Source organism: Xiphophorus hellerii, chromosome 20, assembly GCF_003331165.1.
Source record: "Xiphophorus hellerii strain 12219 chromosome 20, Xiphophorus_hellerii-4.1, whole genome shotgun sequence".
In the NCBI taxonomy this organism is placed as follows: domain Eukaryota; kingdom Metazoa; phylum Chordata; class Actinopteri; order Cyprinodontiformes; family Poeciliidae; genus Xiphophorus; species Xiphophorus hellerii.
In genome coordinates, this window is record NC_045691.1 from 17808364 (window position 1) to 17825771 (window position 17408).

General features: G+C 37.9%; 1 protein-coding gene across 1 annotated transcript; it reads left to right on the plus strand.

Moving 5' to 3' along the window:
• The first annotated feature begins 25 nt into the window (after nt 1–25).
• Nucleotides 26–11245, plus strand: strip1 (striatin interacting protein 1). The gene is made up of 20 exons (XM_032549996.1): nt 26–139; nt 1692–1761; nt 1973–2047; nt 2130–2264; nt 3050–3170; nt 3311–3486; nt 3577–3704; nt 3788–3970; nt 5029–5249; nt 5391–5456; nt 6071–6134; nt 6218–6289; nt 6371–6445; nt 7551–7648; nt 7866–7992; nt 8089–8189; nt 8290–8356; nt 8449–8553; nt 8629–8833; nt 10045–11245. The coding sequence occupies exons 1-20, from the start codon at nt 26–28 to the stop codon at nt 10290–10292; spliced, it is 2451 nt and encodes an 816-aa protein (XP_032405887.1). The 3' UTR covers nt 10293–11245.
• The last annotated feature ends 6163 nt before the right edge of the window (nt 11246–17408 follow it).

Genomic DNA, 17408 nt, shown 5'->3' on the forward strand with positions numbered 1-17408 from the left:
AGTTTACTTCTCTCGCAAATGAATTATGGAGGTCGGTGGGAATGGTGGTGGGCTTCCTGTAAACAATAAACAGAGAGCGATGCTACCAAATAAAGGAGGCAGAGGTGAATTCCCTCGAACTCCAAGGAAAGACTCAGAGGTATGAATAGAGAAAAATGTTCATTGTCATCATGGTGTTTCAGAGATAAACAAATGTAGGCCTTTGGATCTGCTGCTGCTTTAGTAACGACAGCTACCTCGATCTAGTTGGACTAACTGACCATTTTAATACCAGAACCGAGAAACTAATTTAATTAGGCGGCAGCTGTGTGTCGTTTCAGTCATTGGCTTTTAAGTAATTGATGCCGTTTATCATCGGTGTTTCTGATGTTAAACGCTAACTAGCTGGTGTTAGCTAGCTGCTATTAGCGGCCATAACTGCCATGGATCAGACTAACTTCACGTTTTACGCCGTTTTCTACGTAAAACGTAGAAAACGCAAGATATGATTGCTATCATATCTTATAGATATGATAGCAATCATATCTATAAGGACTAGTGTCCTTTTAATTTGACTACATCTTGGGTTACCTTTATGTGAAATAGTAAAATATGACGGGATTATTGTTGCATCTATCAGAAACTACTTCCCTAGTTATGTCAATAAGGTGTGGAGAAGTATGTTTATTTAATTCAGGTGTGTGGCAAAAGGGAAACATCTAAACCAGTGTTTGCCCACCCTTGTCCTCGAGGCACGCTGCCTTGGATGTTTAAGACGTTTCTCTGCTTTAATACATTTGATTCAGATGAGTGCTGTTCAGCAAAAGCCTGTTAATCAGCCATAAAATGAAATCAGGTGTTACGAAGCACGGAAACAACCTGAAGCATGAAGGAAAAAATATCATTAAGACTAGAGTTTTTCTACGTCTGGTCCTCAAAACCCACTGCACTGCTTGGTTTAGGTTGTTTCCCTTCTGCCACACAGCTGAATTTAAATGAATGAAGTCATTAACACTTAATGCACTTGATGTGATGCTGAGAAGGAAATGCAGTCATATCAATAAGGTGCACTGGACCAGAGAACCATTTAAAACATGGAGACTGTCCCGGAGGACCAGGGTTGATGGTGTGGAGTGAGGGTTCTTGTTCTAATCCATCCCTTGAGTGGTGCTGCTGAAAATGATAGATGTTGGATTTAGTGAACACATGAGTGAGATGATTTCAGTATCACAGCTGATAACTTATTGATATCAGTACGGTTCTCCAGCTGCAGTATAGCAGACAGAAGAGCCCTGCCAGTGATGGTGAGGGGAGCTGAAAGATTCACTGGAGCATCCATATCCTCTGCCCAGGATCTGTTTCAGATCCGCTTTAGGAACCGGCCTCTGAACATTGTCACACTCTTCTCACAAATACTTTGAACTGTCACCATCGGCTTCGTCAAAAGCAGAACCAGCAATCTGCTGCACAGCTTTCTGCCTCATGCTGAGCTGCTGTTAAGATCATGAACTTTATATTATCACACATACTTTAGATATATTTTTTTATCTTGGTGTTTTGTCTGTTAAATTTCTCAAACATCCTTTGACAATCTTTGAAAACACTCTTGTTGTGTGTTATCTGGTACACTATTTAAAAAAAATGATAATAAACTGATTTCTCTTTGGTAGCCATCCATCAGATTGATGCAAGCTGCTATGTGTTGTTCACAGGGCCTGTCTGAGTTTCCAGATTTTGAGTTTGAGTATTCTGACACAGATAAGTGGGCTGCAGAGCTGTCAGGTGCGTATGTTGTGTTTTTATTCTCTTTTCATGCTAATGCACATCTTAAATTGAAGCCCTTTGGTCACTTTGTTTTGTGTAATAGTGCAATGCTAATAAAGATAGATTGATTGATGTTCCAGAAATCTCAATGCATATTTTTTCAGCACTCAAAACTTCATTTTACATACATTTATAGCTTTTTAATTATAATTATTTGCAAATGTTTCAGAGCTTTACAGTTACACCGAAGGACCCGAGTTTGCCCTTAACAGGAAGTGCTTTGAGGAGGAATTCAGAGCTCATGGTGGGTAGTTATTCCTCAAACTACCATTTATAAATTGAAGGTATTTTTATAATGTTGCATTCTCTGTTTATCTGGACCTCAGTGTCGGATAAGAAGTGGACGGACCTCGATGCCGCTCAGCACAGAGCGCACGCCATGCGTCTGCTGGACGGCCTGGAGGTCATTGGTCGTGAGAAGAGGCTAAAGGTTGCCAGAGCCATCCTCTACATGGCTCAGGGTCGGTGCAAGTTGTTTACATTGTTTGGAATAAAAATATACTCATGCTGCAACTAGCTATTGTTGTAGTTATCAATTATTATGATGACTAATCAATCAGGTAAATTGCCACATACTGTAAGTTTTTTATTTACGATCTTAAGCTTATTCTATACAAAATTAGAGATAAAAAAAAAGCTAATAATTCAAAAAGAAAAAAACATTTTACTGCCTAAAATACAACAATGTTCCTTTACTGAATGGTTGATTATTTGCAGCAGAGAATTCATCTGCAGCTAAGAAAATGCTTCACCACAGTCATGTGAAAAGCTCAAGCCTTTCTGCTTGACTTAGCATTAACACAGTGTAGGACTTATGTGATGATTAATCTTTGAGTTAACTGATTAATAATTGGATAGTAAATGTTGCTTAATAGGAGTTTTTTTTTTAATTTTTTATTTTATTTACAGAATTTAAACCAGGTGAAGCTTGGTTCAGATTCATAACTTAAGAAATTCTGGGTATAACATTTTTAGAGGCAAATATATATATATTTTTTATCTTAAATGCGAAATGTGTTTGTTGTTTTTGTGCAGTTTTGACACCATTACTTCCTTGTGTGTGTTTTTCTTTCAGCAGTTGGCTCATTTTGAATTCATGCACACTGTTTAACAATTAATAGATTAATAATTAGTTGACAATAATTTTGATTGATTAATTGGTTAATCACGATTAATCGAATGAATTCCGCCATAGAACATCTGTATTTTTTTCTCTACTTCACGTTGGTGTATTTGTTTTTTTCAGGTGCCTTTGCAGACTGCAGCTGTGAGGCGGAGGTTCAGTACTGGATGAGATACAACATATTTCTGCTGCTTGACGTTGGAACCTTCTCTGCTCTGGTGGAACTTCTCAACATGGAGATTGAGTACGAGCAACGACTGTTTAACTAACCCGACCTCCGATAAGCTGAAAATAGAGCCCTGAACGAAAGAAGTGAACGTTTTACGAGGCTTTGAGTGGACAGATGTTCCGCTGAATGACGGCAATCTGTTTCCTGTTGTTCAGTAACAGCGCTGCCTGCAGCAGTGCGGTAAGAAAGCCGGCCATCTCCCTCGCTGACAGCACCGATCTCAGAGTTCTGCTCAACATCATGTACCTGATGGTGGAGACGATCCAGCAGGACGACCCAGCCGACAAGCCTGAATGGAAAATCATGAAGGAAACCTTCAGAGCTGAACTGGGTAAACATTTTCAGAAGAGGTACCATCATTTTAAGGTTGTGTTTGAAAATTTCCCATGGAAGCTAATTACAACTTGGTGATAAAATCCAGGTTCACCTCTGTTCAACAACGAGCCGATCTCCGTCATGCTCTTTGGAATGGTTACCAAGTTCTGCAGCGGCCATGCCCCACACTTTCCCATGAAGAAGGTGTTGCTGCTGCTGTGGAAGAGCATACTGGTGAGAGAGGAAACCGATCCAGGCTGCTTCTGGTGCGAAGAGATGCGTTGTGCTGGAAAATCCTTCTTTCTCATCTGTTTCAGTTCACGCTGGGAGGGTTTGAGCAGCTTCAGAGCATAAAGGTCTGCAAACGTGAGGAGCTGGGTCTCCCTCCGCTCCCAGAGGACAGCATTCGAGTCATTCGCAGTATGAGGGCAGCGTCTCCTCCGGCGTCGGCGTCCGATCTCATCGAGCAGCAGCAGAAACGAGCTCGCCGAGAGCACAAGGTAGACACTGCTGCAGCTCCGAAAACGGACTTTAAGCTAAACCATGTAGACCAGAGGTTTCCAAACCGTTTATTCAAAGGTCCACTTCTGATTTCCAGATGAGATAAAAGGTCTGGAGCAATTAGTAATGAACAAATAAATTTTTTCTTCAATTTGTTTATGATTACCAAGCAAAAAGAGTGACACTTTAGGGATAGACTTAAAAATGTTATGTTTTAACTTAATTGCCTGTCATTCCTCAACAAACACAAGACCTTTCTTTTCCTAAACCTGGGTGCGATGACCCACTAGCTCACGTCATCTCTGTTTTGGTATGACTTGTTGATAATATTACTCATAAAATGTTCTCTTCAGAGTTTTAGTTAACGCACACATTTATTCTTGTGCTTCATAACCTAGGCACTTTGAGTTTATTGAACGTAGCGCAATAAAAGAATAAACAAAGTAAATAAATTTAAAACAAAGGCTAAAGTATATTTACACATTCAAAGGAGTGGCTAGAAGTATGAACTTATTTTTACACCCCTCTTGCATCTGTAGCATCATTAAATAAGTTACTATTCATGTTGACTTGATTTTGACAGTTTTGCTCAGTATTTTCTATATCCATATCTATAACTACTGTGCATTCATAATTGCATATTGCATTAATATGTTAAAAAAATTATTTCTAAATGAGTATATGGTGGTTTGACTATAATTACTGATTAGTGATCTGGCATTAGGTCCAGCTGAGCCAGTCACATCACACAGTGACCAATACAAGCTTCCTGGTTTTAAATGATAATGAGTCTAGACTAGTCTTCCTGGATGTTACTGCTACTTTCTGCAAACGAACGGAGGATCTATAATGACAGACTACATTATCTTCAAACTGCAAAGAACTTTATTAATAATTAATAAAGTATTTTTGAATTTGAATTGAATGTTTTGACATTTTTCCAATCAAACAACTTAAGACCATTTGTCAAAAACCTACAGTAAGCTCCCTGTTATATTGTCTGCATTGTGTCTCTCTGCAGTGTAGTTCAATATGAGTGCTTATTTTCTTTTCTCAGGCGCTGATCAAGCAGGACAACCTGGATGCCTTCAATGAGAAGGATCCCTACAAGGCTGACGACTCTCGTGAGGATGAAGATGATAACGATGACAACGACAACTCTCTGGAGCCAGAGACGTTCCCTCTGGAACGCGACGAGGTGATGCCTCCACCCATTCCTCATCCTCCGTCAGAGAGAGTGTCCTTCCCTAAAGGGTTACCATGGGCTCCCAAAGTCAGGTACAGCATGTCTGTGTTTTAACAGACACAGACATTTTAATTCATGTTTATATTTGTTTTACCCCTCAAGTTCGCAGCTTCTACGCTGGGTGGGCATTTCACGAGACAATACTGATGCCATCAATGTTTTTGCTTCAACAGGGAAAAAGATATCGAAAACTTTCTGGAATCCAGTAGAAGTAAATTCATTGGTTACACACTGGGAAGGTGAGTTTGTACAAAAAAAGAAAGGTTTTCATTTAGGCAGAAATGATTAATTGGATTCCTCGTGATCAATTGATTATTGAAATACTTGTCAACTAATTTATGAATTGATTAATCGTTAACTGGAGTATACAGACTCAAAAAAAGTACATTTTCAGAAAGAGCAACCCACTCAGAGAAGAAATCAATCAAAAATAAACACATTTTGGATTTAAAATGAATAAAGCCTTAATTTTCTGTACATATGTTTTACTCAGAACTACTTAGGTGACGTAGCTTTAACTTCACCTAGTTTACATTCTGTAAAATGAAATCTCTTATTAATATTATTTAGTTATCCAGTTATTAATCAATTACTGTACAAAATGGTATTTTACTGTGTTGTATTATAATTGTATTGTAGGCAATAAAATGTTTATTTTCTTATTTAAAATAGGAATTTAACTATTTTATTTGCATCTTTTAATGTATTTATAATATTGTATAAAAACGGATTGCTTAAATTAAAAATCTGCAGAATTTTTTTTTGTCCAGTTAATCAATAGAATAATTGATTACTAAAATAATTTTTAGTTGCAGCCCTCCAGACATAATAAAGCTGTATTTTTGTTCTGCAGTGACACGGATACAGTGGTTGGTTTACCCCGGCCAATTCACGAGAGCATCAAGACGCTGAAGCAGGTACTGCAACATGATGTGTGGTAGATCAGTACGTATGTGGTTAGCGCTGTTCGTTTTCTAACATTTTCTTCCCACTTTTACAGCATAAGTATATTTCTGTAGCAGAGGTACAGATGTCAAAGGAAGAGGAATATCAGAAAACCCCGCTGTCTGTGGTAAGTGGAAGTGAAACTGTAATATATTCTATTATATTGTTAACTTTAACATGTCTGCTTTTCTTTATTTCCTGTGTTCAGGGTGAAGAGGAGGTGGAGATGTGTGCCACCGAGCTGCTTTATCAGGGGATTCTTCCCAGTTTGCCTCAGTACATGGTGAGTGCTTGCTGGTTCAGTTTTACTTCATGTTTAAAGGTAACCTAAATGAGAAGCAAACATCCTTACAAAGGAAAAACAATGAACTTTATTAGCCTTTTAAATAGATGACAAGTGTCCCTTTAAAAAGTCAATTGTATTTATATTCATTTTAATTCCTTTTTGCATCTTTTTTATTTCTTTTGGGTTCATTTTTAACAAAAGGAAAATGCTAATGCTCTCCTTCCCAGCAGTAACAACTTCCACACTGAACAGTGTTGTTGTTTTGTGCTGTCTTGTAGAGCATAAGTGTGGTGCTTTCACTGATCTGAAGATAACACAAATTTTGAGTTTTCTATTGAGCTGTTCATTCACTGGTCAGACCTGATCAAAATGAAAATCTTTTGACATTTTGACCAATAGCTGTTTCTTTTTTCTTTTCTTTTTTTTGTGCATTTGTTCCAAACCTGACTTAAGCTGGTATCAAATATTTAGCATAGATTAATATCCTTTATTGTCCCACAATGTGGAAAATTTCTGTGCAACAGCAGCAAAGTGACAGGCAGTCAAAACAAGTAGATAAATCATAAAGTAGAATAACGAATAAAAAATTTTAACATAAATACCATGTGGTTATACAAAATAGTGCACTTTAGTTCAGAGAAATATGCAACTCAGTTGGTTAATTTAAAAATGTACAAATGTGCATGTATATTTGAGCATTGTGCTACGTTACTGTTGGATGTGCAGAAAATCTGTTTTGTTTGTCCCACTAATAATTTAAAGTTGTTAGTAAAGATTTATGGGTTGGACACCAAAGAAAAATTGGGTCGTATGTTTTGTTTGTGACCACCAGGGGGTGCTGTCAACTCTGTGTTTCCTTTATATTCTAATATTTTTAAAATGATGGCAGCACAGTATTTGCAGCACAAACTATTGACTTTGTATTGTTTTGATTTGAGGAATATGAAGGAGCTAACTTCACCGCGGTCCTTTACGAACATTACCTTTAGGTTAAACTTGGAAATGTAAATGTTTTGTTGGTCATAATTATTATATGTGAGGTTCTGATCATTTAAAGCATGTTAACAGCCACATTTCACCTCCTTGCCTCTCTGATTGTCAGATTGCGTTGCTGAAGATTTTGCTCGCTGCCGCTCCAACATCTAAAGCCAAAACAGACTCCATTAACATCCTGGCAGATGTGCTGCCGGAGGAGATGCCGTAAGTGGACTGAACACTGAAATTACCCGACTTTACTGACAAAACAAGCAAATATCAGCGGGTTTCTGAAGACATATGGGCACCTAAATTAGTCTCTGACATGATCTGATGACGAGCATCTGTAGGGGCAGACAGAGTGTGGTTGAAAGCAAAGTTAAAGTTAATATGTTAGCTTGAGAGGAGTTCAACCAAACTGGAGTTTTTCTGCTTGCTGCAGGACGACGGTTCTGCAGAGCATGAAACTCGGCGTTGATGTGAATCGCCACAAAGAAATCATTGTTAAAGCCATCTCTGCCATCCTGCTGCTGCTTCTGAAACACTTCAAACTCAACCACATCTACCAGGTAGGAACACCTCAGTTTTGGTTTCTGGCCTGTTTTTGATGTGAGAAACACTCTTTTCATTTTAACAAAAGGACTTTTTTTTTCTTTTTTAAATAGTTTGAGTACATGGCTCAGCATTTGGTTTTTGCCAACTGCATCCCTCTCATCCTGAAGTTTTTCAACCAGAACATCATGTCTTACATCACAGCTAAAAACAGGTACTTTTATCTGTCCTTTTAAGATATTAAGCACCAGTCCTGTTGACTGGAAGCTTCTCGGACCAATAAATTATTTCCTTTAATTATGTTTTCTCATCAGCATTTCAGTTCTTGACTTTCCGTACTGTGTGGTCCATGAGCTGCCGGAGTTAACCGCAGAGAGTTTGGTGAGTTTTCTCACTTCAGTCGTAGCTTTAGCAGCTGCTAATTTCAGCAGGATGCTGGCATTTAGTTTCACCCTGAATGATTGCTGTCTCAGGAAGCGGGAGACAACACTCAGTTTTGCTGGAGGAACCTGTTCTCTTGTATTAACCTGCTCCGAATCCTGAACAAATTAACCAAATGGAAACACTCCAGAACAATGGTGAGTCAGCGTCGCACTGAACTCAACAAGATGTGACTTTTACACATGTCTTTACAATCGGCCGTTCTCCTCCAGATGTTAGTAGTTTTTAAGTCAGCTCCCATCCTGAAGAGGGCGCTGAAGGTCAAGCAGGCCATGATGCAGCTTTATGTCCTCAAGCTGCTCAAAGTGCAGACCAAATACTTGGGGCGGCAGTGGAGGAAGAGCAACATGAAGACCATGTCTGCCATCTACCAGAAGGTGCGACATCGTCTCAATGACGACTGGGCTTATGGAAACGGTGAGTGTTCATCTGATTTTAACTAAATTAAAGGTTTTGTTTAGTTTTATTCAAGTGTATTAATATATTAATATGCTAGGTTGACTTGGTTTTTAATAGATATTTATTTTCTTTTTCTCATAACACTAATTCTTAATTTTCCAGCTGCTCAGTTAGAAGAAAAATAATAATAATTCAGAGTTAGTCAATACATTCCTGAAAGTAATGCTATTCTGTTAATTTTACATATAGTAAATGTTTTTATAGTTTTTGGCAAATTACCATATATCCCCAAAAATGTCAGAAAATGGTTAGATTTCAGAATAAACACAATACAGTTTACACAGTTTACATTAAACATATTTAATGGTTTCTGTGCCAATACTTTCCTATACAAAACACTATTTCAATTTGGTTGGTTATGTTTTAGTTGCTTTTTTTCCACTTTAAATATTAATATGTTTGATTGTATAGCGCCTATATAAAAGATTCACCCACTATTATTGCTTTTACAAATCAATCATGATCAACAAAACATCTTTTTTGATAAAAAAATCACAAAAACATCCCGTAATGTCAAAGTGAAAACTGATTTTTGCTGAATGACATTAAAATATAAACATAAAATAAAGGATTGCGTAAATATTCAGCCTCTTCATGTCAGTATTTTATAGAAGAGCCTTTGGCTGCGATTACTGGAGAGTCTGGTGGGAAGATCTCAGTCAGGCACATCTGGATGCAGCAGTTTTACTCCAGTCTTCTTTTCTAAACTCTTCAAATTCTGTTCTTTTTTTTCCAAATGACTTTTTTAATGTGCATTTTTTGTTCTTTTTTTTTTTTTGCAAAAAAGCCAAATCATTTTGACCTTGATTGCTCTGTAAAATAATTAAAACGGGGGTGAATACTTTTATAGGAACTGTAATGCTCTCACTGAGTTGTGTTGAGCCATGTCACGATAACAAATTTTGCTGGAGGATAAATTATTCCAGAAGTTGTTGCGATAAACAGTAATTTTCAAGTAGTATTATGGTAATGGCATCATAATGCAACAACATTATGATGCCATTACCAATTAGCACCAGAATGACGACTTTTGAGAAAAATGATAAATTATGCAAATGGAAATTATTGAGCTCATTTTAATTTATCATGCGATTAACTGATTTATTGCTTATCGCGACAGGCCTAACCGAGTATAAATCAGACTAAACCTGTTTTGTTTGTGGTGTCAGATCTAGACGCGCGTCCCTGGGACTTCCAGGCCGAGGAGTGCGCCCTGCGGGCGAGCATCGAGCGCTTCAACAGCCGCCGCTACGACAAGAGCCACAGTAACCCAGACTTCCTTCCTGTGGACAACTGCCTGCAGAGCGTCCTGGGGCAGCGAGTCGACCTGCCCGAGGACTTCCAGATGAACTACGACCTCTGGCTGGAGCGCGAGGTCTTTTCCAAGCCCATTTCCTGGGAGGAACTTCTGCAGTGAGGCTCAGCGCTGCGGAGCGTCTTTGTGTTTTTAAATAAACGGTTCCAGTCAGGAGTTCAGAGAAACCTCAGACGGTTTTCTCCCTCATCAAACTCTTAGCGCAGCATTATGTTACATTTTCTGACGGTTGGACTTCCTTCAGAAGTTGGGACCTGCGTGGCTTTGTAGGTTGTTTAAGCCTCCGACCAAGTGCTTTCTGACGTAAGCTTCTGCCTTTTAGGCGTTTAGTATTAACGTGAATCAACGTAAAAGGGAAACAAATATGATCTTTTTGTATTAAGGTTCCTCAGCTTTTTTCCCCCCACTGCTCCCATTCTATAAATGAATCACTGATAATGGTTCAAACCCTCATTCTTACACTTGCAGGTATTTCTCTGTGTGCCTCTTACCTACTTAACGAGGTCAGTAAATCAACTGGAAGCACTACATGACAATTTATTTTAATTCATAAATTGTCATGTAATTTAGAGTAACTGTTCTGTGTTAATGCTACAGTTCGATTCAATCAAAAGTAACGGACAGGCACTTATTATTCCAAGTATAAATTCATGCATTCTGTCGTCTGAAGGTTGTTTACTTTTTTAAGATTGTTTTTCATTTGAGCTCTGACTTCCTGCCTCAGCTCTGGGACCATCGATCACCATGGAAACCTGACTGACCCACAGACTGAAGCAGCTTTAAACGTTTATCCTGAACTCATTCGTTTCTGTCTGTGAATAAAAAAAACATTCATGGTTTCTGATTTCACTCATTGAACAGCTTATTTGAACTAAAACGGAAAAATACATGTTGTTAAACTTAAATCAACATTTCTTAATTTTTTTTTTATTCTTATTTGGTTGTAAGGGTGGTGAAGAAAATATAAATACATGTAAATTGTGTAACCTATTTATCATGACTGTCTTTGTTTTAGATGGACTTAAATAATGTAATAAAATTATGCAATCACTTCATTTTCTTCCATTTATTTTCTAACTGTGACCTAGAGGAATGGAGAATGCAGCCTCTTTTAGTGCTGCATATTTGATGTAAACTGATAAATTTTTCAGCAGCATCGACTCTAGCAGCTGTTCAGACAGACAGAAATACTCATAAAAAAGAAATCCTTATTTAAAAGATTCACATTAAAGGGTAGCCTTATTGTACAAAGAGAAATATAGAATTATTAATTTAATGTTCTGTGCAAATGATGTGTTCCTCTTTTTTGAGTTGTTGTTTAGGCAGGAAGTGGTCCAGATCTGGCAACCCTGAAGCTGTAGAGCAGTGTTTCTCAAACGTTTTTCAGGCCAAGGACCACTTACCCCATTTAACAAACACTCACGGACCACCTCACTAGAAATTGATCAGCTATAATGCAACATCTTAACATATACAACCGGAAATAAAATTAAGTCTCTAAACGCTCTTATTGTCATGAACAACTCTACTCGGGGCATTTTGAGTTGTTAGTGTCAAAAGTGTGGTTTCTAAGCTTTCCAATTATGTCAAAGACATAATTGATTTTACTTTGAGCTAAATAAAAAGAAGTTGTTCTTTACTACTAAGTGTTGTGTGCATTTACAACATTTAGGCCTATTTGTAATTTAGAAGCACAATTAAAGAAAAATAGACTTGATTTGCTTCGGCAGAAACAAAAATCCTCTTCTGCGCCATAGAGCCGTTCAATAATAATCGAATCGCTCATGAACGACAACGATTATGAGAATGTTTTAGCTCCATACACATCAATACTCTCAACCGTCAGGTATGACTTGGCTGTTATACTTGTTTTGTTTAATTAATACCGGTGTTTTCAACTTTTCTTTTGAGTGGCCCGGTTTTAAGCCACTTATCCATTATTATTTTTAGCCAAAATCATTGGTAAGATGTGGCGTCGCACTTTGAGCTGACGTCACGGCAAATAAACATGCAGTACCTTGCCGACCACTAGGGGGAGCAAAGTTTGAGAAAGACTGCTGTAGTAATCAAAGTCAACGGATTCTGTATCATTAAGAAATGCACCCAAACTAACCTTTACACAAGCATACAACAACCTGATCCAGACATGACTTTACTTTGAGCTAAATTTTTTTTTTTAGTTTGTAAAGGGAACTGCAGAAACTTCAATAGTTTTCTTTCTCTAACTGCACTGTATCTCTATGAAACATCTACAAATGTTTCCTGTCACCAGGAGCAGCAGTGGCGCAAAAGGTGGCTATGCAGTGTATGCAACGCATAGGGGCGCTGCACTAGAGGGGGCGCAAAAACGATGTGGGGAATTTATTTTTTATATAGTCAGCATTTTATGTACTTAACAGCTGTTTGTGTATGAAATGACCAATAACAGAGGAACAGCACTGATTAGGCGCCCCCCTCCCATACAGGCAGCTTGGGCAGCGGCTGAGGCGCGTTTTGTTTTCTTTTAAATTTGTAATAATGCCTCAACAACAGGGAGCTAAAGATGGGGCGCAGAAAAAACTCCGGGGCCCAAAACAGAAAACGGAAGAGGGGGAAGGATAAAGATGTTGGAGAGACGAAGAAAAGCTTTTCAAAGTGGTTGAAAGACAGAAGGTAAGAAATGTCCGTGTATCAGCAAGAGAGTTGTAAATATTCAGGTTAGCTTAAGCTAGCCTACAATGATGATGTTCGCATCCACCTCAAAAATATGTAGTTGCGGCCCTGGCTGCAGCAAACACAGTTTGACTCTGATAATGTGTCGGATGAATGAGCACGTGACGTCAGCGCAGCAGGTGCAAAGAGCCCATTGGTACATTGATCTTGTAGCCAGAGAAACTGTAATCTGTTTTGGATTCTTTAAAGTGGACTGCAAACATTTGTTTTTGTTTTATATTGGCAATAAAAATAAAGGTTTTAGGAGCAGAGCTAATGGTGCATTTGAAATCCATGAAGGCTATGTGTTCCTCTGTTTGATCAATTACTATTTAATAAGAGAGTTAGTTTTAGTTTCACTGAATCAATTAAAAGTAAGTCCTGTAGATTTAATATTTCTCTATCTTAATAAAGTTTTGTTCATTATTAAAAGAATGTTAAGATGTCCAGAATCAGCTGCAGCTTGTTTTGTTTTAATCTGTGCAAAGAATAATTAACATTCTTATCTAATATTTTAATTCTTATAATTCTACATAATTATTACTCAGATTTTTATAAACATCCTTTGGACCATGCAAAGCATTTTAGCTGTTTCTCTATAAGATCTATTTTCTATTTCCAGTTATTACATTTTTCCAAACTGCTATGAGAGCAACTTTGAACACAACAATCATTTTAATTTGATATTTTTTCAAATCATCTTTCCATTCTCTTACTTTGACTCACTTGCTCCTTGCCTTTCTCCTTATTTCTAAATCACCACATATGCCTACTTACCAAACCTACTACTCAGTTTATTAATTCCTGCAAACCATGAGCTAGTAGTTTCCATCATTATTTTTCTTTCTATGAAACTTTAACTGTTTAAAGTTTCCTCATCCTTTTCCTTCTTAAAAAAACTTTCATATTCCCCTTTCTTGTGTTTCACATTCCTGTCTGTTACTTGTTTTCCTTTATGACTTTTGTTCCAGTTTTCAGATATTTTTTTATTTATTATATTCATCTACTTATTCCTGTATTCATTTAGTTAGTGTTTCATTTAGTCATCTATTTATTTGCCAACACACTGTTATCACAATCTTCTGTTTCCTTAATTTCTTGGCTCTTTCTTTAGTTTTTTATTTTATCCTATAGTTCTAGTTCTATTTTAGTATTTAATTAACCTTTTAACCTGTACTTTACTATCCATTTATTCAGATATTTTGTATTTTATCAGGGTCCTGCCCTTCAACACACTCCCAATATTTTCACTGCTGTTAATCTTTTGATTTACATTTACTGTTGAAATATAAAGCAGTAATTCGTTCAATGGTTGCTATGCCGCTATCTGCTGTGTATTCTCCAGTACTGCAGTTATTTTTCTACCATTCCGGACAATTTAAATGAATTCATTTATAAAAGTAATTAAACGAACACATATTGAAACACTTCTATCCACTTCCTGCTATTTTTACCCATTTTAAACAATTTAGACCAGTTTGTCAACACCTAGGCTGTTCTAAAAACTGGTTTCTTTTTTATAGTGGGTAACAATTAAAAATACCAATTGTGGTAATCCTTTCTTGGACTCTTACGAGTGGAGGATTCTTGCCTCTGCATCCTCAATTGGTTTGCTCCTTCCAAACCCGCTACTTTAAATGAGATAAAATACCTAAAGGTGTTTATACCTCCAGTCACACTTCAGTTCCGGAGCTGAAGCGTCTTCACGCAGGACTCCGCCGCCCTGTTTTTTTACGGAATGAAACTTTTAAGACGGATTTAAGCGGCTGCTCGCTGGACTCCGCCATCCAATTATCACCACAACAGCATAAAGTTAAAGCCGTTTAGTTTCAGCTGTTAGAGCCCAGGATTCACAGCGTTTCTTACACATGATTTCTTTTAACGCGAACGCCATCAACTCATTCACGCTTTTCTTTTAAAAGACAATTTACTCTCAGTAAACGGAGTCCCGTCAAGCGTCAGATTCCAGCTGGTAAACCAAATACCAGTCCCGGAAAAGGATCTAAACTCATTCTGAAGAGTTTAGCCGTGCGCACGGTCCTTCTGGATTCGGTCTCACCCGCTGGATTCCTTCAGGATCTTGGGATCCGACTTCGAAGGACCAAATTAATGTCAGGTTCATCTACCTAAGCATTCTCAAACTGAAAAAGAAGAGAGACAAGTGAGTTTTAGATTTACTTGCAAGGAGAACGGACAGCAGCGTGCTTTAGTTACAATCTACCCGCTCTAAAACAGCTCCTCCCAGAGAATTTCTTTTTATTTCCTTAGGGCGGTCCTAGTTACAGAGCCTATTCAGGGGTCTCAAACTCCAGTTCTCGAGGGCCGCAGTCCTGCAACTTTTAGATGTGCCTCTGCTGCTTCAAACCTGAACAGAATAATTAGGTCATTAAGGCTCTGGAAAACTGATCTACACAAGGAGGAGGTCATCAAGTCATTTCAATCCAGTGTTTTGTACCTGTGGCACATCTAAAAACTGCAGGACTGCGGCCCTCGAGGCCTGGAGTTTGAGACCCCTGGATTTGGTTATCTTGAGTTAATCACATAGCAGCTGCTTCTTCTGTTCTCTTGAGTCACAGGTGTGTTGCACCTGCAAGCTGCCGTAATGTAGAATGCAAAATTCAGAGTTCTTGTTTATTTCCTTCTGTAGAAACGATGCAGGAACTGATGAACCCACAGAACAAGGAGGTGTCACTTGCTCCTTGCCTTTCTCCTTATTTCTAAATCACCACATATGCCTACTTACCAAACCTACTACTCAGTTTATTAATTCCTGCAAACCATGAGCTAGTAGTTTTCATCATTATTTTTCTTTCTATGAAACTTTAACTGTTTAAAGTTTCCTCATCCTTTTCCTTCTTAAAAGGAAAAGGACAGTTCCTCTGTTTCTGGTCCATAAACTTCGACCCTTAATCATCCGTCAGTCATCACTCTTGCTGCAGACCATCTGGTGTCAGCTTCTAGTTTGACCCGTTTAGATGTCTTCCTGCAAGCATCTCTCACTAGGCACAAATTCCAAAAGCAAACAAGAGTATTTATATTTGTAATTAATTTAAACGCATCACTATCCCACAAACATCCTGTTTCCAGCAACCCAAAATATCCTTTACTGTTAAAAAAAAACCGAGGGTGGCACCCAATACGCCAACGTTGAATCGTACATATGCATAAAAATTCTCCCTACTTTCTGACATACTGAAAGTTCCTCTTCCTGGATATTTACCCTGACTGGTTCTTCCCTTTGTTGGACGTCTTTGCTTTTTTCCGCCAGCCTGGATTCGATCCTGTCATTTTTAATTTTCAGAGATACAATCTCTTTATTTAACTCCTCATTTTCTCTCTCTAGCCACTCGAGTTTTTCTGTGTTTTCTCTTAATTTGTCCGCTGCAGTGTTTCTCTGTTTTATCCGTTCCTCTTCCAGTTTATGTTTAATTCTTAATTTGGCTTCATTATCACATCTTTGTTGGCATATAGTTGCATTTTCTTCCTCCAGGTCCAGATTAATTTTTCTGATTTGTTTTTTGTAAAATGCATTTGATTTTAGAAGTAAGCAATTTTCCTCATGCCAGTTGTGTGTCTTGTCCGTTCTGTTTAGTCTCTCTAGTTTAGTCTTCAGACTTTCTATGGTTTTCTGAAGCTCTTGGTTCTCCTCCTGCAGCTTGCTGCGGTTCTTCTGTAAATTATTTATTTTTGTCAACAAAAAATTATCCTCTTCCATCTTTGCTCTCTGGTTCAAACTGCAAATGAATTTCTCTGTGGAATCTGGCAATACAAAGGCAGCCGCCAGTGATGTCATAGACAGGATGAGTGACATCACTATGACATCAAAGCCACAAGAAGTCTGTTGGGTGTGGGGGAGGGTTTTTTTTTTTTTTTTTTAAACTTTATTCACAGACACACTGTACAACGACAGAGTGAAACATTTGTTCTGCCTCCAGAACAAAAACAAATACAGATAAATATATTCAAGATGAAGAAAAAGCTACGGGGCTTCGGTTCCCAACTGTTCATTCAAAGCAGTACAGAGTTCAATTGTTTTAATAGCTATTTTCTGTCTTTGATAGTCTGGATATAAAACTTAAGTTCATTGTAAAATGCAGCAAAGCATGGCTTCCCCTACCTGGAACAATGAATATGATATTTAAATAGTGACAATAGAGGATTTATGAGAAACTCTGAACTGTTGGGCTCTTTGCACCTCAGCTTCCGCGTTCGGGGCAAAGCGGCTCAATCTTTTCCGATCTATTGAAAAAGGCTCTTTACACTGGGCGTCTGCAGGGCTTGTCCAAGGTAACAATTAATGATGAACATCGATCCGAAGCCCCGACAATAAGCTGGAGAAAGGTTTTAACATGTTCGCCTCGTTATACACAGATACGAAGGTGAGTTTTACTTCCTTTAAACTTTGTGGCTAACATTAGCTTTAGCTTATGCTAGACATTTTTCTTGTAAAAATGTGCTATTTAAGTATCTAAACATTTTTCATCCATTCTAACGGACAATGTTTTTACCTTGTTTTCAAGTATATTA